Source organism: Lepisma saccharinum, chromosome 1, assembly GCF_977018435.1.
Source record: "Lepisma saccharinum chromosome 1, izLepSacc3.1, whole genome shotgun sequence".
NCBI lineage: Eukaryota > Metazoa > Arthropoda > Insecta > Zygentoma > Lepismatidae > Lepisma > Lepisma saccharinum.
The window spans coordinates 28,366,649-28,388,095 of NC_139229.1; the positions used below are offsets into that span (position 1 = coordinate 28,366,649).

The 21,447-nt window shown below is 42.1% G+C and overlaps 1 protein-coding gene across 1 annotated transcript in view; it reads right to left on the reverse strand.

Moving 5' to 3' along the window:
- LOC145994027 (uncharacterized) overlaps positions 1-21,202 on the reverse strand; it is a 358,614-nt gene extending 337,412 nt beyond the window's left edge. Inside the window, exon 1 of the mRNA XM_083130114.1 lies at positions 20,831-21,202. Within this exon, the coding sequence (XP_082986240.1) occupies positions 20,831-20,868 (38 nt within the window). The 5' untranslated portion in view covers positions 20,869-21,202. The remainder of the gene's footprint in view (positions 1-20,830) is intronic.
- Between the last annotated feature and the right edge of the window lie 245 nt (positions 21,203-21,447).

Genomic DNA, 21,447 nt, shown 5'->3' on the forward strand with positions numbered 1-21,447 from the left:
GCATTGTCAAAATTACGCCTCGGAACAACAGCTCGGGTTCCATGGCAGTGGCGTATATTGAGTCCAACGTCTGGGCTATCTCACTATGTCACGTGGTCCTAGGCTATGAATAGAAATAAGTTTACCAACTCCTAAGAAATCAGGTTGCCAACTCATAGGAAGTCAGGTTGCCAACTCATAGGAAGTCAGGTTGCCAACTCATAGGAAATCAGGTTGCCAACTCATAGGAAGTCAGGTTGCCAACTCATAGGAAGTCAGGTTGCCAACTCATAGGAAATCAGGTTGCCAACTCATAGGAAGTCAGGTTGCCAACTCACAAGAAATCATGTAGCAAACTCCAGAATCACCATCATCATCTCACTGATATGAATAATTGTATTTACAATTCCTGATCGATTTCTCTGTTGCATTTTATTCTCTCGACTTCAGGCTTCGCAGACGCTCCTGTTCCAAGGCTAGTCTTAACTTTAATCCCGGTAGCCGCCGGTTAGCAGCAAATGAATGTGTCTCCCATTCCCTGTCTCCCACTGAACTGCAAGCGGTTCACGTTAACAGCAGAAGGTATCGTTTGCGATAGAGAGAGGGGGGGGGGAAGTAGTGTGGCAACACTGTTTTTTTACAATTGAAAGCCTCGCATCTGGAGACGAAAACTGATTGACTGATTTGGTTTATTTTACTTATCTTCTGCCGATTTTGGCTAACCGCGAAGATGAGAATGAGCGATGAAACTGATGAAGGGACACACAAAGTATCCAAGCCCAGGCACGGATTCGAACCCTAACGTCGTAGCGCGCTGTGCTAACCACTCAGCCACACATGTTGGCTTAGTGGGTTAGGGAATAACGATCGTGTGAGCGAGATATAGAGCCACCACAAACAAAAGAACTTCTCGCCAAAATCCTTCGCGCACCTTCCCCTCCATAAGGAAAGCACAGGAGTGGCGGGTCTGCGCAGCGTCTCTTGCCTGTGGTTTATAAAGAGAGTTATAGAATAGAATAGAATTTATGTCAAGTATGAGCCTTTACAGCTGTACATACCATACAAGGATGGAAAATTTTTAGTATAATTTTCCTACACCCTTCCTCTTCTCAGTCTACTTCCACATTCACACTGCTTGGGAGTTCACAAACACTATTTCATTTCAACTCTTTCACTACACTTGCACTGTTACCTCAGTGGTTCCTAAATTTTCTCACATTTATGTATTTATTTAGTAGCCCCCCCCCCTCCTTTTGAACACATGATTCGCTATCCCCACTGAACTTCTTTGCTCTCTTTACCCAGGCGTAGTGTAGGAAAGTTCTCAGATTCCTTATTTGCGCCTCCCACCTCTCGGTCTCTCCCTCCTAATAACGCTTGTCATTATATTCTCGAGAGTTATACCTTGGTGGCGTATAGGGTTAGCAACACGATCGCGCCAGAGTCCCGACCTGAGCGTGGGTGGTTTCTTGATGAGCATTTGTTTCATCCAATCGCCCACTGTTCTTAATCGTCGCGATTAGCGAAAAGAGACAAAAAAGCGAAGTAACATAGCAAAAACAAACACTATACACACATTCAAGCATAAATTTAAACGGTGTCCACTAAAAATCTAACGAACACACTGTGGAACAACAAATTAAACTGACCCCTCAACGTAAACATCAGCCTGTTCTGTGCACCCACGAGATGTGTATCAAGAGCCGGGATAAACCTTCCCAGCAATTAAACCCAGACGTGGGAGTACCAGTTACCCAGCACCTTTCCTTTTCGGAGCGAGTACCCTGTGGGCGAGGGAAATGCGTCCCACTATTTATGCACACCATTTCCAACGGGCATGTCTTGAATAACAACCATTATGTAACGTGGCATTTGGCGCGGTGTTATCTCCCGCGACGAAGATGAAAAATCGCATTGTTCAGGTATGTCCCTTTCATCTTGCAAGGCGATAAGTGTGGTGAGAGGAAAAGTGCCGTGTAGCGGGAATGATCCTTGCACAGCTGTGTTGATCTCGTGCGGTATGTATCGGTCAATGGTCGATGCTTTATTGGAGCACGATGTCTTATCTTGTCTTCCTTGCACTCTCTCTCTCTCTCTCTCTCTCTCTCTCTCTCTCTCTCTCTCTCTCTCTCTCTCTGATTTGAGAGAGAGAGAGGAGAGAGTGTGTGACGAGGGAGAGAAAGAAGAAGAGAAAGGAAAAAGATGGAGAAAGTAATTCTCTCTCTCCCATTACTCTCTCCTCTTCACTGTGAGAGAGGTGATGCCTCAACTATGATGAAAGTTCCGAAATCAGGAACCGACATTTTCACGTGGAATGTTGGAAGTTGAATTCTCACCACTAAGGAACCGCTGCCTCGGGAAGGAAGGGGGGGGGGAGGTAAGGGAGTGGCTTTTGAGAGGTTCTTATCGTTATTTCACAATACCCTGAAATGTTACCTACATCAATTTGCAGAAAAAGTACTGTGCTTTACGGGGAGTCCTTTCCTTCCTCTAATATATTTTGAGTATATTGCAGATGTTTTGCAAGTAGGTTAGGTTAGGTTAGGTCACACCTAACATATAGGTGTGCATAATATCATTTTTTTTCAAAACGACAATTCATCCTCCCCCAGGCAATTAGCAGGACTCCCTGAGTTGAGAAGACATTTCACTAAAATATCCAACTGGTAGGGACCAACATAAATTGAGAGTATTTGAAAATAAGATCCTTAGGAAAATATTTGGACCTAAAAGGGATGAGGAGACAGGTGAGTGGAGAAGGTTACATCATTTAGAACTACATAATTTGTATTCATGTCCAGATATTATTAGAATGATTAAATCAAGAAGACTTAGGTGGGCAGGCCATGCGGCACGAATGGGAGAGGAAAGAGGAGTTTATTCTTGTTGGGAAACCTGATGGTAAGAGACCTGTAGGAAGGCCAAGACGAAGATGGAGGGAAAACGTTGAGATGGACCTAAAGGAAATCGGTAGGGATGGAAAAGAGTATATAGATCTTGCTCAGGATAGGGACAGATGGAAGGCCTGTGTTGCTGCAGCTATGAACCTTCGGGTTTAAGAAGGTTAGAGAGTTAGTTAGTTAGTTAGGGATCAGTTCCTGAAAACGCACTGCTTTCACTGGAATTTCCATAGTTCCCGAGTCGGAAAATGCTGAATCGAGAATAGATCGTGAGAGAAGGGGGAAAGAGAGGAGGAAGTGATGCTCTCACCTCTCTCTTTCTTACTCTGCAAGAAATAAGAGAGAGAGAGAGAGAGAGAGAGAGAGAAAGAAAGAGGCAAAAAATAGTAATTGTATTCTCTCTTCTTCTTTCTCTCTCGCGCGCTACGACGCCAAGGGTCTCGGGTTCGAATCCCGCCTGGGCATGGATGGATGTTTGTGAGTGTCCATTCATCAATTTCATCATATCATTACTCATCCCCATCTTCGGAAATTAGCCATAAGTGGCACAAGAAGCGAAGTAAAATAAAGCAAATCAATCAATCAATCTTTCTCTCTTTTTCTTATTCTGCGAGACAGGGAAATAGAGAAGAGAAAAGAGAAGGGGAAAGTAATTCGTTTTCGCCACTTTTCGCAGCGAAGATGAGAATGAATAGCGACAAGATGAAATTGATGAAAGGACAAACACACATGGACAGCATCCCCCCCCCCCCAAGTTTATATTTGCTGAGAGACCAGACGCCAGAGCCTCGTTAGTCTGCAAAAAACAGTTCAGTGTGTAAAACGTAGAAGAGAGATTGACATTTGGATGTCCTCAGAAAAGATCACCCCTCTACATCCCCAAGATTTCTAAAGATTCACAACGTTCAAACCGGTGAAGTCCACGATGGTGTGGATCAAATGTAGCCATTTGACCTTTAATAGGAACAAAGGAAAGTAATCGTATTGAGCAATAAATTTGCATTGCTTTTTTTGGACGTCGGTTTCCGAGACTGTTTTTGGGTGGTCCAATTATTAAACCTCCTTGACCAAGACCGTATAAGGAATCGCTTTCATGTCTCGCTGAGGATGGGGAAGGGAATCAGCAAAAATCCGTGACCAAGAGAAGGCCGAGAGAGTAACTTAAGAACGCAACACAAAAGAATGAATGGTAGGAAACAATCAGCGGCTGGGCAGGGTACGTTTGTCATTTCCCTGCGGTGTCTTGGTCGCTGCACGTCTTTAGGAATATATTTGCACGTGTGCTTGAGAAATCTGACATTCCACTGGAACCTCAATGAAGGGAAACTTCCCTCATTGTGGGTAAATTCAGTCCAAATTTTAGATGAAAGGGGGGGGGGAGGGGAAACTCCATGAAAAGAATAAAAATTGCATCAAAATTTTGCAACCATAACAATAGTAACAACATTAATAATAACAATTTGTAACCGACCTCCGTGGCAAGCACAGCGCGCTATGACGTCAGGGGTGGCGGATCGAATCCCGGACTGGGGATGAGTGTTCTTTGTGAGTGTCCCTTCATCAATTTCATAATATCATCACTCATCATGATCGTCGCGAATAGCCAAAAGTTACAGAAAAGTGACGTGAAATAACCAAATCAATCAATCAAATGGGTAAAAATTTGACCTGGGAAAAATATCTTACCGTTAATAAATTTTTAAAATTATAGCAACAACACAACTAGTTAAACCATTGTAAAGTAACCGTTCAAATATACGAGAAATTTTCTCGTAAACTTCCGTATGTTATATGTAAGATACATCGCAAAGTATGCAATGTTATATTAATATTCTTAATTTTATTTTATCTTTGTTCTTTCAGTCAGTCCTAATATTTCTTACAGCTGATGCCTTCTATGGGTTACTTAATAATAATAATGCTGAAGTTTTGTAACGGCTGATCTCAATTTTTTCTAATAGAGAGGGAATTTTAGATGAAAAGGGAAAATTTTGTACCTCAAAAGGGAAATTCTGATCTGATATTGTGGAAACACTGCCTTAGGCGCACTTGTAGCCTTGAGATTCGCGATGTACAAAACTAACATGCGCACTTTTTCACGGTCCGTAAGACCGCCTGTGAACCGGACGCAGGCGACTACATGCAGGCTTGCGAAGGAAGGTGGAAAAGCTATTGAAACAACATGACCAGAACTGGTCCCATCCACCATTTTGAAATCGAAACCAATGGTGGTCCAATGAAAAAGGGTCTCACATATTGCAAACCGTATTGAGCACTTTCGTCTACTAACGTCAGCGCGTATTGATTTGTTGTAAGGTTTAAGGCTCTTAGCATAATTACAGTGTACTTTTTCGATAGTTGACGAAAAATGTATTATTTATGCAGAGCCCGAAACTTAACATGCTTAACCTAAAAACGGGAACATTTATCGTGACGTCAGTAAATGAAGGTGCTCAATACGGTGTGCGGTAAATGCAAAAAAAGGCACTGCATTGGGTGCCAAATCAGGACTGTACGGCGAATGACCCATCAATTCGATATTTTGACTGTTCATAAAGTCGGTTGTTAGACGAGATGTGTGACAGCTGGCACTGTCTTGATGAAGAATGATCCGACGGCGTTTGTTTGTTTTCTGTATTTGACCGAAGACCTCTGGCAAACAAATTGTTGTGTACCATTCAGAGTTGACCGTTCTATGTTCCTCTAAAGGCACAGTTGCCACATGACCAGTTTTCCAGAAAAAACAGGCGACCATTTGTTTCGATGTGCTTCGAGCGAACAACTTTTGTTGGATTGGGTTCATCTTGAAACACCCATACAGTCGACTGCTGTTTACGTTCCGGCTCATATGCATATATCCATGATTCGTCACCTGTTACAATCTTATATACGTCTTTTGAAGTACCACGATTGTATTTATTGAGCATTTGTTTGCACCAATTGACGCGAGCGTCTTTTTGAGTTTTTGTCAAATTGTGTGGGATCCAACGAGAACATACCTTTCTTACAGCTAAATGATCATGTAATATTTTATATATGCTGGTGGAACTAATGCCTATGGTTGCCTCAATCTCACAGTATGTCACATGACGATCTTGCAGTATTAGGTTTTGCACAGCATCAATGTTTTCTTGAACAACAACTGATTTTGGACGACCTTAGCGAATCTCGTCGGTGAGCGAATGGCGGCCTAGATTAAATTCGTTATACCAGCGTTTCACAGTGAAAAAGGATGGGGCTTCATCACCAAATGTGGAAGTAAGTTGATCGATGCACTCTTGTCTTGATAATCCACGTCGAAAATCATAAAAAATCATCGCACGAAAATGTTCACGAGTTAATTCCATTTTATTGTTTTCGCGCAATCTCCAAGGCAACATAAACAACACAAATGAAGCTATTGACAAAACATTTGAAGTACGTTATGGTCAATAATGCCAGGCGATTCCGTGCAAACGTCAAATCGCGCCTAACTTCAATCAGTGTTGCCAAGGCTCAAAATATAAATAGTGACCCTCGTAGTACACAAAACACAAAAATTAGTACACAAAACATCCAAACACTGTAGCCGGACCCTGTGGCAGAGTGGTTAGCACTTCGCGATGCGACGCCAAGGGTCCCTGGTTCGAATCCCGCTCGGGCTTGGTTGTTTGTGAATGTCCATTCATCAATTTCATCATTTCATCACTCATCCCCAACTTCGCAAATTAGGCAAGAGGCACAAAACGCGAAGTAAAATAAACTAAATCAATCAATCAATCAATCCAAACACTGTACAACTAATAAAAACTGACAAAAATAGAAGTAGTACGCTTGGCAACGTTGCAACGCGACAGCGATGTTACCCCTACAGCTTTTTCTTCGCAACTGAGGTTGTTGACACTCATCGAGCGACGCACACCCCCGAAGATGATTGGTGGACACTGGACAGATGGAGCTATGTAGCACAAAGGTCAGCCGTCTGTTGGGCCGCGATCAGTACATACTTCTTTGCTGAATGCCTTTTTGCTGAAGTTTCACACGGTTCTCTAGAAAAGCATTACATACCGTCATTATCTCTTCAATGTCGTCGCTATTAGCCAAAAGTGACAGAAAAGCGACGCTAAATAAAATAAATCAAGTGTAATTATCTCCAAAATATGTTATTGTAAAATTTAGTACAACTTTTTTACAACACTACATTTCACTTGCAATTAGTTTTCCCCTTCTCCACATAAAAACAATCGTGTAAATTTTCGTACCTAGATACAATATCTTAGGGAAATCAAATACGTTACAAAGGTATCAGAAGACTTAGGAAAGGTCGATGAAAGTAGGCGTCATCCAGTTGCATGGAGAGATGCAGTCGACAAAGATATAAATTATAAATTTTATGGTATCTCATTTATTGAATCTATCTGAATAGTTTTCCGATTTTAGAATGTACGAAAAGACTGACGTAACTAAACATTTTAAGGGTCCAGTAGTATTTTCATTGCATCTGAATAGAAAATATACAGTGATACATATCTTACAAGTTTTCTGAAGTGCCACAGATGCCATTTTCAAAATTACATAGGGTCCCGATTTCGGTTTAAATGACCTTTCACTAACTAACTAACTCTCTAGCATTCTTCAACCTGAAAGTTCACGGTTACATGTCCCTATCTTGAGCAAGATCTATAAACTCTTTACCAACCCTACCAATTTCCTTCAGGTCCATCTCAACATTATCTCTCCATCTTCGGATTGGTCTTCTTACTGGTCTCTTACCATCAGGTTTCCCAACAAGAATCCTGTAAACTCTTCTTTCCAAAGTAAAGTGCTCCCCTGTGCTTTGCACCAAGCCATGAAGGCGTGGCTGGGGGTGATTTGATCAGCACCACGCCCCTGGCCGCCTTTACCCCCAGAGTTTCCTTTAGGTACCCACTTTATACGACGCTGGCCTTAAAAGGCCTTTCACGTTTCCGCAAATTCGTAATACATGTTTTATTTATAAATATATATATATATATAAAAAAAAAGTCCACTATGTACAGATAGAGTCCTCCTCTGTGGCCGTGCGGTCTAAGGCGATGTGCTTTGGACTCCGACTGCGCGACGGCATGGGTTCGAGTCCGCCTGAGTTCAGTCTATGGGTTCTCGGCCTGTGTATAGGACCGGTGGGACCCATCATGGTGAGGAAAGTGGGGTACGAGTGAGTAGCGTAACCGGTCTCGGAACTTTTCTATAACGGTTGAGGGTTCGACGTGCTGACCTCACGTCACCCCATTAGTGGTTGAAGATCTCCACACCTCTAGGTAGGATTGTGGGAGGGAGATTGGCAGACGGGAGATAGGCCAAGGCCCTCCCAGGGCTGTCGAGTCACTGGGTATTATTATGTACAGATAGGCTAATCGGGACTGGACCTATAGCTTAAAAGTGGGATCCGAACTTGCAAGGATGTATTTAGGGGGGTCCGGACCCCCCCGAAACACTTATTCAATACTAAAATCAAATAATATTATCAGTACAATATTGTACTCGATTGTATTATAATCAATGGTTATTTATTCGCTATGAACTTTGTAAGGCGAGGGTTATATAATTAGGCTATGTATTTCTTTATTATTATTATTTGGATCATACTTCTTTGAAAGACAGTGCCAAACGAGATGTATGCACACTACTACTGATTTACTTTTTGTCAACTAGATCTAACTAACATAGTTTTTTTTTATATTATTCGATAAATATTTCATTCTTTATTTATTTACCTTCATTTCCTTGTTTTTATGAAAATTTTGGCTATCTTAAGTAAATGCAAGCTGGATAATAAATATATGACGTTATATCTATATTCTTATAGCATGTATACATGTAACAATAAATATGCAAAATTAATAAATGTACATAATTTAATTAATATTTGATTGAATTATTGCTTAATTATTTTAATTTATACATTTATATTATTGTTGTTATTATTATTATTGAGGTTCGGACACCCCCGAAATATATTTCTAGATACGTGCCGAACCACTATGTGCCTCCACCGGGTACCGAACCCGGGAACCCTTGATTACAAGGCGACGACGTTACCATTACGGACTGTTTGATCACAATGGTCATTGAAGTGACCGACAGTAAGGCAAAGGGGTTCAATGTTCTGATCAAATAAAACACTCAAGATGCATTTTTATCTTCCCAGGGAAACACTGTCAGAATACAGCAATTAAGAGCGGTTCGATACGAACGTCCCGGAAGTATTAGGAGGGAGCCCCCAGCCCCCTCCCAGAACGCCGCACGTTTCATTTGAAAGCGAGACAATGAGGGGGGGAACAAGACTTCTAATGCGGTGTAATTGCTTTTCGTGGCGAAAACATGTTTGCCGTGTATACACCGCGATCCGCATAATGCAATGAGCGCTGATGACGTTGATCGTTTGTACAAGCTGTGTCAATATTGGTTAAATTCCTTCCTGATGGGACGTCAATGCGCTTGAGATTATCGAAGTGTCAAAGGTAACGATGCAAAGCGCTATTATTGTTTGTTTGTTTGTTTGATTTACTTTTATTTTACTTCGCGTTTTGTGCCTCTTGGCTAATTTGCGAAGATGGGGATGAGTGATGAAATGATGAAATTGATGAATGGACATTCACAAACAACCAAGCCCGACCGGGATTCGAACCCGGGACCCTTGGCGTCGCAGCGCGATGTGCTAACCACTCGGCCACAGGGTCGGGCAACAAAGCGCTATTATGTCATACGCGTTTATTTTAAAATGCTGCGGATGAGACAAAGCGGAGACAGCTTGCTTCCTTTTCACATCTTCCATTCAATTGGCTGGGGGACTGTCCTTCCTCCTTGATTGGTCCTCTTCATATTCTTCGTAGCTCCTCATTGCAGACTTTTATCGTTCGGAACAAGACGCCATTTTTCTTCCCTTCTGCGTGCATTAAGCTCCATTTATTACCACTTCTCCTTTCAATTTCTAATTTTCTTCTCTTCTTCAAAAGTATTCGTTCCGCTATTCCCTCGCTTCTCTTCTTCGTTGTTCATCTTTATTTTTCCATCTCCATCGACATTTTCAATTTTGTTTATTACATTGTCCATTATTCTCATTTTCTTTAATCTCTACAGTTCCATTTTATTACTTAATCCTGTATATCTCGCCTCCTACAAGCTTTCTATCCTGCTTAGTTAGTAATTCTTTTCATAATTTGCAACCGCCTATGGCCTGATTTGATTTGATTTTTGCTATTTGGCCTCGCTTTTCTGCCACTTCTGGCTATCGCGACGACGAGGATGAGTGACGATATGATGAATTTGATGAAGGAACATTCACAAAGAATACTCGTGCCCAGGTCGGGATTCCAACCCGGGACACCTGACATAGTAGCGCGCTGTGCTACCCACTCCCCTACGGTTGATTGATTGATTTCTTGTTTTAAGTCCACTTTATGTACAGTAAGGCTAATCGGGACTGGACCTACGGCTTAAAGTGGGATCCGAACCACTATGTGCCTCCACCGGGTATCGAACCCGGGACTCCTTGATTACAAGGCAACGGCACTTCACTGCGCCATCGGGGAGGCCCACTCCCCCACGCTCCCCCACGGAGGTCAGCCTGTGCGCTATACGCACAGAATTTTAACGTAAATAATCTTCCAAAACATTCCACTCGTTTTATCATATTATCTTATCAATTATATAGTTTTGTATAATTTACTAACTTTTCTGGTGAGTTACTCTCTCTTTATAGCATTTTTCCATTTCCCTATGTACCTTTTCCTCCTTCCCCTATACATCAACTGTTCTCTCCAGGGTTTACTTTATAAAATGAATGTATGTTACTTAGTCCTTAAATGTCACAAGATATATGATGTTCCATCCAGATATTTGCGTAAACATCCAATGGGGTATAGTCTAAGCACAGATAAACGTGGTCTAAGTATATCTCAGTACGTGACGTAAGTTTAAAGTTGAATTTGGGAACACTGTGGCTCAAATAGTTCTGGAGTATGTGTTTGTATTGAGGTGGTGAAAGTCGCAGGAATTTAAAATATGCATTTTCTCGGTCTATATGAGGATTTTTTTAAAATTTACACCTTCTCCTTCTTCTAATAACTGAGTTATAATTCCTTCTTTTTGCAAACATTACAGACTAATCGATTCTGAGCAAAGCGAGGTATCAATCGTAACTATAGTAACATTAGTCTTAGATATACATAATGTTTTATTTAGAGACGTACATAATTTCAAATTTCGCGCTGAAGAAAGCAAGACATTGAGGCTAATACCCTCAAAGCAGTCCCGAGCATCGTTACCAACTCTTTTCCCTTATTCTTTCTTTTGTATCTGAAGTTTCTCGCCTTATATGTTTGGTTTTTCTTTCACTCGTTTGCACTAGAACAGCCGGAGACACCTCTGGCTGAAATATGCCCTTGTTTATTCTTTCTTCTCTTTATAACAATCAAGAGATTAGACAAAACAGGCAAATTTACAAACTGGTAATTTTCCCAACAATGGAAGAGCCCTGTTTGCTTGCTGAGTCATGTTGTTGGTTTGCATCCCAGTTCACTGGCCAAACCTTAACAAGATAAAAAGCCTCTCGAACTGTCTCCAAGTAGAGAGCGGGACTGTTTTATCTCAACGTTTCCACCGAGCTCTTCGCTTTCTGGAATGCGGAAAGACGTTTACGTTCGAGCTACACGTCACAGCGAATATGTTAGGAAGTGTGTTTTTAATACTGATTGGTTTTAAAATGGCTGCTACGAGCTTTATCTGAAGCTCTATGAATAGGTGAATAGATAAATTAGGCCCATGGTTTATCAGTGTTTCCAACTTCCTGGGTTCTTTCTTGGCTTGGCACGTAACAACGCGCCACAGAGGGTGGTAATACTTAGAAAGTTACAGGCCATCCTCGCGACTGTGGACACAAGTGTGCATGCGACAACTGGACGAGTCCATTCGTGAATTAGGGGACGCCTGCGGTTGGAACGCAGACGGGGAAGCAGGTTCCGAGAAAATTGTCCGCTGCTGATGTGACATTGAAGTTTCAAACGTAGTGACGTCACTGTGGTGGAAAAAAAAGGCGAGCGTTAATGAACAACCGAATGCAAACGAACGAAAACACTACATCAAAACGACAGCGCGGTCTCGCGCATGTTTCTACCCACCCCACCTTTCGTATTTGGATTCGTTCGTTCGAGCTAGGCACGTGTTCTACGGTCAAACAGTGATTCTTTCGAATGCCGTGGAATAGGAGAGGCTGTAAAATCCTTCTCATGGAAAAGATCCAAGCACACAAAAGGCGGGGGGAGGGAGGGCAGATCGGTGTAATGCAAACGGCGAAAGCACATATAGAGGTGATGTGGAGGTCGAGAAAGGAAAATCCATAAGCGGTAGTTCCCCCCCCCCCCCTCGTCATTCTCTTTCTCTCTTACTCAATTCTCTATTTTTTCAAGTTCAGAAGAACACAAACATCCATTTATCAGCCGGGATTCGAAACCAGGACCTCTGGCTTGAATTGGTGTTTTAAGTCCACTTTATGCACAGATTGGCTAAGTGGGACTGAACCTACAGTTCAAAGTGGGATCCGAACCTCTGGCGTCGTAGCACGTTGCACTAACCACTTAGCCACGGAGCTCGCCGCGGTTCCTAGAGGCGTATAAAGTAGTGCAATTCTTTCTGTTCTATTCATTCCTTCTCGGAGAGGGGGAGAGCGTTCATTTCCCCTTAATTTATATCTATCTTTGTTCTTGTGTGTGAGTGAGTGAGTGAGAGAGAAAGAGAGAGAGAGTGAGTGTATGTATGTATGTGTGTGTGTGTGTGTGTGTGTGTGTGTGTGTGTGTGTGTGTGTGTGTGTACGGGCGCGAAGTTACCCAATCCCCACACAAAACCAAACTTTTGCCTTCAATTCAGGATACGCATCTCCCCCTCTCTTGCATCGTAATCCCCCTCACCCTGAGCGCTGATACCCTGGAAACGTACAACCTGGACCGAAGGGTGACCCACCCCAACCCCTCACATTAAAGTGCCGAGTAGGAGAGGGAGGAGTTTAATTTACGACCCGGCCCAGGATAAGTTACCACAGCGAACTCTAATTACATTCAACAAAATGGCTGTTCCCCTCCCAAAGCCTGCCACCGAGCGCAGGTAGGCAGGAAATTGATTCGGAGGGATTTCGCCTGCCCAGCCTCTCCCCGTAGTTCTTGGTTTCAACACGCTGACCGCGCCTTCGGACATTCATCAGCGGGCGAAAACGTTCCCTCGCTTGATTCGGTCGCCCAGCGAGTTGTCTCCCCATGTCGCCACATATCTTCCCTCTTTATCCCCCGTGGCTTCTCAGGCCAATCTTTCAGACGGCCGGAACAACATTCGAAAGAGCTTGGAGCAAGCCATCTCTATTCTTCACCGCAACGAAGGCAATCCACAAAATATCACGGGTTGTCGTGGTAACAAACGTGTTGAACCTCTGCACGATTGTGGACGCACAAGGTGTTCCATCCTGCAGCCAACAATATTTTAATTCAACTCGTCCATCAGTGGCGGATCCACAAGTTACAGTTGGGACGGCCGAATTTAGGTCGGGTAAAGTTCGAGTCATGATTCGAACGCCACTTTGCTTCAAAGAAAGTTCCGAAAGATCAGTTTCCCTCTGACAACCATATGTCAAGTCCACGTGGAGCCCAGTAAATTCTCTCGTCAAACGTTTCCCACCAATAGGGTATGTTTTAGGAACTGACAGTACTTGTCAAGTCCACGTGGAGTAAATGGGATGTTGCCAATTTAGTTTCTTTAGAGATTTCATAACATAAGGTTGCGGTTATCCTTGCTAGTTGTGTTACGCTATATGTACATGTACAACGTGGAGTCCTTGGGAGTGTGACGCCGTCGCAATTGGCGTTGGATATCTAAACGCTGCAAGTAGAAGTGACAACAGGGCTTCTCAGAAAAACAGGTGCTGGCTCGAAATCAAATACGCGTCTGGTCGACTGCCTCTCGAACTATGTCAAAGATACCGGACTGGCGTTCGAATCAGGACTTTAACCATACCTAACCTCACCGAGAATCAATTCTAAGCAACACTTGGGAGTGTTTTATATAAACAATATATAGTACTGTAAACAGGAACCAAGCTGACTTCCATGTTTTAGAGATTAGAGTATTAATTTGCAAAAACAGGGTCCATGGCTGGAACGGATGGGTACATTGCCATTGTACCATTGCCACGGTACACTGAATGATAAGAGGGAAAAGGAACAAGACAAAGTGAGACAAACAATGCGAAATAGCAGAAAACAATGAAAGAGAGAGAGAAATAACACAAATTAGAGAAAGGAGAAGATAAAAAAAGATCGAGTGAGGAAAAAGACAAAATAGGAGTAAGCAGAAAAGAAAACGGAAGAAAAAGGTAGTAAAAGAATAATCAACAAGAAATATATATAGTGATTGATTGATTTGATTTATTTTACTTCGCTTTTTGTGCCACTTTTGGCTAATTTGCGAAGATGGGATGAGTATTGATGAATGGACACTCACAAACATCCATGCCCAGGCCGGGATTCCAACCCGGAACTCCTCGCGTCGTAGCGTAATGTGCTAACCACTCCGCCACGGGGAGCGGCCAGAAGAAAGAAGCGAAAATGTATAGAAGAAAGGGAAAGCAATACAAACGACAAAAAAAATAATGACAAGTAAGCATTTTTTAAAAAAATTATTTCGGGGTATTCCTTGACCCTCTCCCTGTGGGTCACCGCACGCAGCCCCAAGTCTCTTCCTCTAACTGACCTCGCCCCAATGCTAAAGACAAAGCTACCGTCCTCCTAAACAATTACGCATCAACTCCAGCAACAATGTTCCATTGTCTTGGAGGAGAAATGTTTGCCCAAGAAGCTGATCTAGCATCCGTTCCCTTGGTGTCGTGTGATCTTTTGTGCAACACTATGTGGTCAGGGACAACACGTATTCCCTCCTCGCACGCACACCAAAGAGCATGAGGCACTGAGTCTGTAGCGATTAGGTGCGTCGCTTTCACATGTCGAGATTGCTGTCGTCTTCAGCAAAGTCCAGATCGTCTTGCAACCAGTTTCAGAAGACTGCAGCAACGTGAAGCAACGTGCTACGAAACCAGGGGTTTTCGATTCGAACCCAGGGAAAGAAAGTCGTCATTAGATAGGTGAGATGGGCTCTTGTCCCCCGTGCAATAATCTTAGCTTATCTTCCTGCATACACACACACACACACAATTTTTTTAAATATCTATTGTGGAATAAGAATCATGAACATACACAACAGAGGTATACAGATTAATTCATTGGCTTTATTGTAGAACGCTATTCTGCCACTTTTTTGGTTATCGCGAAAATGAGCATGAAATGTGATAAGATGAAACTTGTGAAAGAACAATCACAAAGGTACATGGACAGGACACGAACACGAGTCCCACAGAGGCTGTGAGTCCAGACACCAGAGCCTCATTAGTGTACGTGCAAGAGAAAGTGACATTTTGGTGACTTCAGAAAGGTCACCCCTTAAACCCCAGGTACACAGATACAGAAAGAGAAGACTGGGGCAAGAAAGATAGAAGGTAACCAAATAGACAAAGAAAGAATGACAGGATAAAAGAAACAAAATGAGGAAAACAGACGAAGAAAGAGACAAACATGAAAGAGAGAGAGAACAAGGGAAAGTTGAAGGTAAGATAAGGCAGAGGTAGAAAGGGGGAAGAAACAGAAAGAAAAGAATGAGGCAAGGTAGAAGGTAACAAAAGAGAGAATAAAACAAACAAAATTAGGAAACAGAAAGAGAAACAGGAAAAACAGAAACACAAGGGGAAGTGCAAATATAAATAAGGCAGAGGTAGAAAGAGGGAAAGAAACAGACAGAAAAGAAGGAGGCAGGGGAGAATGTAACAAAACACAAAATAAGGAAAGAGGATCAGAAAATACAGAAAGACAAGGGGAAGTGGAAAGAAAGATAAGGCAGAGGAAGAAAGAGGGAAAAGACGGAAAGAAAAGGCGGAAAAATAAAGTTTTAGGGAAAAAGATAAACAAAGGAAGATAGAGAGGGAAAGTGGAAAGAAGGATATAGAGAAGCGGAGGAAAAAGAAAGAAAAGTTGGAGGAGTGGAAGAGAAAGAACGAATCCAAGTAAGGAGGGAGAGAGAGGAATCCTAGTGGAACGACGGTAACTTGGCAGAGAGTTGAACCTAGAATCTACAGAAGCAAGACTGTGCTCTGTAGATTAGTTTGGTATATTTTATTTCGCTTTTCTGAATTCTTGCTTAACCGCTAAGATGAGAATGAGTGATGAGACGGTGAAATTTATGAAGGGACACTCACAATGAACTCATGTCCAGGCCTGGATTTGAACCCAGGAACTCTGGCGAGAGAGACTACTCGAGAGCATTCAATGAATGTCTGCAATTCATCGACCGCCTTGTTCATATAAAGCAAACTTCATTTCCTAATTTCTGATTTAGTCCTAAGTTACTCAGTAGTTCTGAGGAATTCTGTGTTACATCCGGGATTTGAAATATTTCAACACATTCTATCGTCCCCTCAACTTCTCCAGCTCCTTCTCCTTGATTTATCTGGATCAGTTTTCCTCATTCCTTCCTCCCTTCTCTCTTGGCTCATCAGCTTCATCGATTATTCTCTCTCCTTCCCACGTCCTTATATTTCCTTATGTCATTTCTTATCCTTGAATTAAACGTTCTACCGATGAAAACGTATGAAGAGGAGAGGATTACAACCCCCCGCCATCCGCACTGAGCACGCCACTGTTGTTCCGCAATCTCTCCTACCGATGAATCAGAATTAAAAGGCTTGTTTGTGTAGCTGTGTTATCAAAAGACTGATATTTGCATTCCTGGTACGGTTTAGATAGCAACCTCGAAGAATGAAGTATGACGTCGATTTCCTAATCGGTGATCTCCTTGACAAATATTGGCAGTACGTGGAGAACAGAACAAAGAAATCCTGTTTGATTTCCCAGGTGTATAACACTGGTAAGGCCGAAGATTTAACTGCACCCGTTTTCAAAGCTCAGACGCAGTGTTATTCATAATTTCTTAAAGTCTGGAATTTCTAGAAAATACAAGCGACTATAAAGTGTGAAACCACATTCTGGCGAACTAGATGTATTTAGGGGGAGGGTTCAGGGGGTCCGGACCCCCTTCCCCAAAAGATTTACCAAGTACTAAAATTAAATAATGAGAATACACTTGTTTAGCATTTCTTGTATAATCGAATGTTATTTATTTCCTTCGAACTTATTGGAAGGCAAGGTTTTGACAATACCAAAGTAGATTTATGCTTAATATATACATACTTATAATAATGAGTAAGGCTCCGATAGTTATGCACTAAAAAAAACGCAAAATATGCACTAAAAAATTGTAAAATATGGACTTTAAAAACCCGTTTAATTTATAAATGCTGTATATTACAAACTATGAAAGATTACATGCATTATTCTGAATGCTCATTCGCTACACAGATTTTTTCAATTAATACGGTTCTGCGTTAAACGAAACATGCATTTGATAACAACATGATGTCTCAAATTTTCGAACTTGAAACTCCTTCTGTTTTCAGCTAGAGTCTTATATTCAGAAAACACACGTTCCACTTCGCAAGATACAAGTGGACTGTATTTTAGGGCAACAAAACACATGAAGTTCCAGATCATCCATACGTTGTCCATTTGTATGCAGAACTTTCTTTGCAAACTTTCACCATTGTTGCATACCCACTGTTCTTTTTCAATACTGCATCCAATTTCTGTACATACACAGGATCTTCAACCTGGACGAGGGTCTCTTTAACGTCTTCTATAATTTTGATACTTTTCTGAAGTTGTAACTTGTTTGAACTTGTTTAAAGAAGAAAGACAGAGAAAAGATAAAGAAAAGAGAAGCGAGGAGAAGAAAAATAAATACAGTATATGCTCGGTGTTGGTTGTGGGTAAAAAAATATGCACAATATCAACTTATTTTCATACAAATATGCATTTTTAGTTAAAAATCCTTAAAAATGCATTTGCATATGCAATATGCATAATTATCCGAGCCCTAGTAATAAGTAATGATGAAATGAAATTGATGAAGGGACACTCACAAAGAATACCCCCGTCCAGGTGGGTATTCGAACGTAGCGCCCTGTGCTAACCACTTCCCAACGGAAGCCAGCATGTAGATGGACCAAGATCCTTCTTGATGGGGAACTGCAAGTGAGACAATTTACGTGGGAGGAGGGAAAGGGCAAATAGGAGTTATAGAATCGGTAACCTCTCGATTACGAACGTACCGTGCTACCCACCAGAATCATCTCATTCATTTCTCTATTGACCACACCGCTACGCAGAGAATAAACACATTATGCAAAACAAGCGCATAAGGGAACAGCGTGACTAATGTTTCCGCTCGTCGCATCTAGGTCAAAGCTTTTCATTCCGAGCACCGCTCTGTTTGCCTCGTCGACACCAAAATGGTGCGTAAACTGTTGTCTACCTCACGCTCCTCCGCGTTATGAAACGTTTGTGAAAGCTCAATGTGCAAGTACTTGTTGTTATGCATTGTTTATTTAGCGTCGCTTCCGAGTGCGGGGATGGAATGCACACACACAAACACACACACAGTGGAACGTCAGTTACTTGGCGAAGGGTCTAAACCTACAACTTTCGGAGGCGAGACTGTACTCGATCAGGCACGTAGCCAGAGGGAGGGCTAAGAGGGCTGAAGCCCCCCCCCCCACAAATCCTACGAATATCTAATCTAAATATTATTTTTATTGTTAATAACAGAAAAAAGTTATAACCACAGTAAAAACTGCATTACATCGAAAAAAGGTTCCGTGTATAATAGGGGAACCGTGTTATGTTTTTATATTCTTCCATTTAATCCAAAGAATAAATCGATCCACAGCTTCCAAATCTTATAGTTTTCTTTGTGAGAGGTCAGAGAATATAAACTTTATGAGTAAAATTTAGTACTAACTGTTAAAGCCTTTATTTGAACGATCGTGTAAAAGTTAATAACAAAATACAATGACTACGATTTTCAGTACACTAACTGTACAAAATGTAAGAAAAATAATGGACAACAATTGTGTTAGATATTCACTGACACGGTGGATCGAGTAGAAAAGTCTCTCAATTTATGTAATAAATAATAACAATAAATTTGGATTGAAATTGGTATATTTTTAATAACTTATAATAGTTACTATTGTAAAATAACAATAATTATTATTGTTATTATTATTTGTACTAATCAAGTTTTATCCAAGGCCTGAACCCCCTCTATAAATATTTCTGGCGATGCCCGTGCTGATAAGGGATGAGGCCCCCCAAAAATAAATTCTGGCTACGAGCCTGTACTCGATAGATTGATGTAGTCTATTTTACTTCGCTTATCTACCACTTTTGGCTATTGGCTAAAATGAGGATGAGTGATGATGTGATGAAAGGCCGGGATTTTGAACCGGGTACCTCTGGTCATAGACTGTACTCGAGAGCATTCAAAGAAAGTCCTAGGCCATATTGGAGACGTTCCTTTTCTCACAAAATATAATACTAATAGCTACATTATGACCTCCATGGCGAATTGGTTAGCACACCACGCTGCGACACCAGGGGACCTGGGTTCGAATCCCGGCCTGGGCATGGGTGTTCTTTGTGAGCGTCCCTTCATTAATTGCATATCATCATCACTGATATTCATCTTCGCGATTAGCCAAAAGTGGCGGGAAAGCAAGGAAAAATAAACCAAAAAAATTACCTCTTACGTTATGTATAGCCGCATCTTCATGTTATTAGGGCAATGCAAATCTTTGAGTAGTGTTAATTCATCGGAAAGTCATTGACACTGAGCAAGCCCAGGCACCTGATGATGCCCCGAAAAAATATACATAAATGGCTACTTGACCAGGTAAATCCCCACATGTATGGGGAAACCCAGAGGTAAGGGGAGAAAGAAAACATACAAGGTGTTACTCGATCCTTGTTCCCATTGAAGATTTTTCAAGTAATGAAGTTTCCCCTATACCTCATCTGGCGCGTCACCTCGTGAAAATAGATGTCACCATTCAACTCGATGCATAAAGTTCATTGTTTGATCACGCCACGAAAAGATCTCCAACATAAATCATTTTCGATTATGAGGTTGATTTTACATTATGATTACTTATTGACATTCTTAACCTGCCCTAAAATGAGAAACTAAAAGAGAAGTGGCAGAAACAGAGAGAAAGACTGAAAGAAAGAGAAGTGACAGAGAGAGAGAGAGAGAGAGAGAGAGAGAGAGATAGCAAAGGAAGGAAATAATAGTGAAAGAAAGAGAGTAGGGAAGAGAGCGAGAGAGAGAGAGAGAGAGAGAGAGAGAGAGAGAGAGAGAGAAGTCTGAAAAATAGAAAGATTAGTGACAGAAACAGAGAAGGATGAAGAGAGAGAGAGAGAGAAAAATAATACTGACAGAAACAGAGGAAGACAGCAAGATTAAGAAAATGAAAGAAAAAAGGAAGCGGAAGGAACGGTGGCGTGCTCAGAGGGGGAGGTGTGGGGTCAACCCCCCTTGGCCCAGTTTTAAAAAAAGAAAGTCAAGTGCAGGAAAAGATGCCAAAATGTGGATTGACCACTAAAAAATGCATATGTAACCCCTCCCTTTCGAAAATCCTGGGGACAGCAAGGGTGGGAGTAAAAAAAAAATAATCATTGTAGCATGGCCCACCGAATTAGACCCACGTAAGATTGGGTCCACCTTTGGGCCCAACGTTACGAAATCTCTCTAGTTATCAGCGCGTAGAAAAGCATTATTACTATGTACGTTTCGCAATAACCTTTGAATTTCTTAGGAGAAACTTTCCCAAACTTCGGAATGACCAGATTAAGTTTTACAAGGAGGGAGACTTTATTTGTTTCACCCAGTGTCCATCTGTCAAGACACTTGGTTCTTGCAGTGGGGGAGAATTGAGGAATGTACGTACCTTTTAGGCTTCCAGCGTTTCTTGAAGACACCCAACATCCAAGCGATGAAGTAGACCACAAGAACGACCCTCCTGAAGGATTCGAACCAGAAAACAAAACCTTCCTCCTCCAACCAGCTGTCTCCTCGCCGGCACTGTAGATCGTCCTTTGACGGCTCCTCCAGGCCGCGTTGTCAAACACACGCGCTACGCACACGCGTCCGCTGCCACGGTCCTTCGAAACACGCACCGACCATTCTTCGGAGATTGGTGTTGCTTGGTTGCATCGGGCTAGGCCATCTCGTTGTTCCGTTGAGGCGAATTACAAAAATAATAACAACAACGCACACTACTCAGACGTTCGGAAACGGGCACACGCGAAACGCTGTTGCCACAACCGACACGGCCAACATGGCTGCTCCTGCAGGGTTGCCAGGACACAACAGGTAAAGTTACTGGGAACCGGAAGAGCCTTATCTCCAGCTGGCGCCTGACTGCGTTCCGTTTTATCTCTTGGTGTGTATAGGGAAATGTAAATAGGGCCTTTGCCCATCTGTATACGTCACCTGATTTAATCGTGCCGCTAAGCGTAACAATTGATACACACACACACACAGTACCGACCAGAGAGAGCGAGC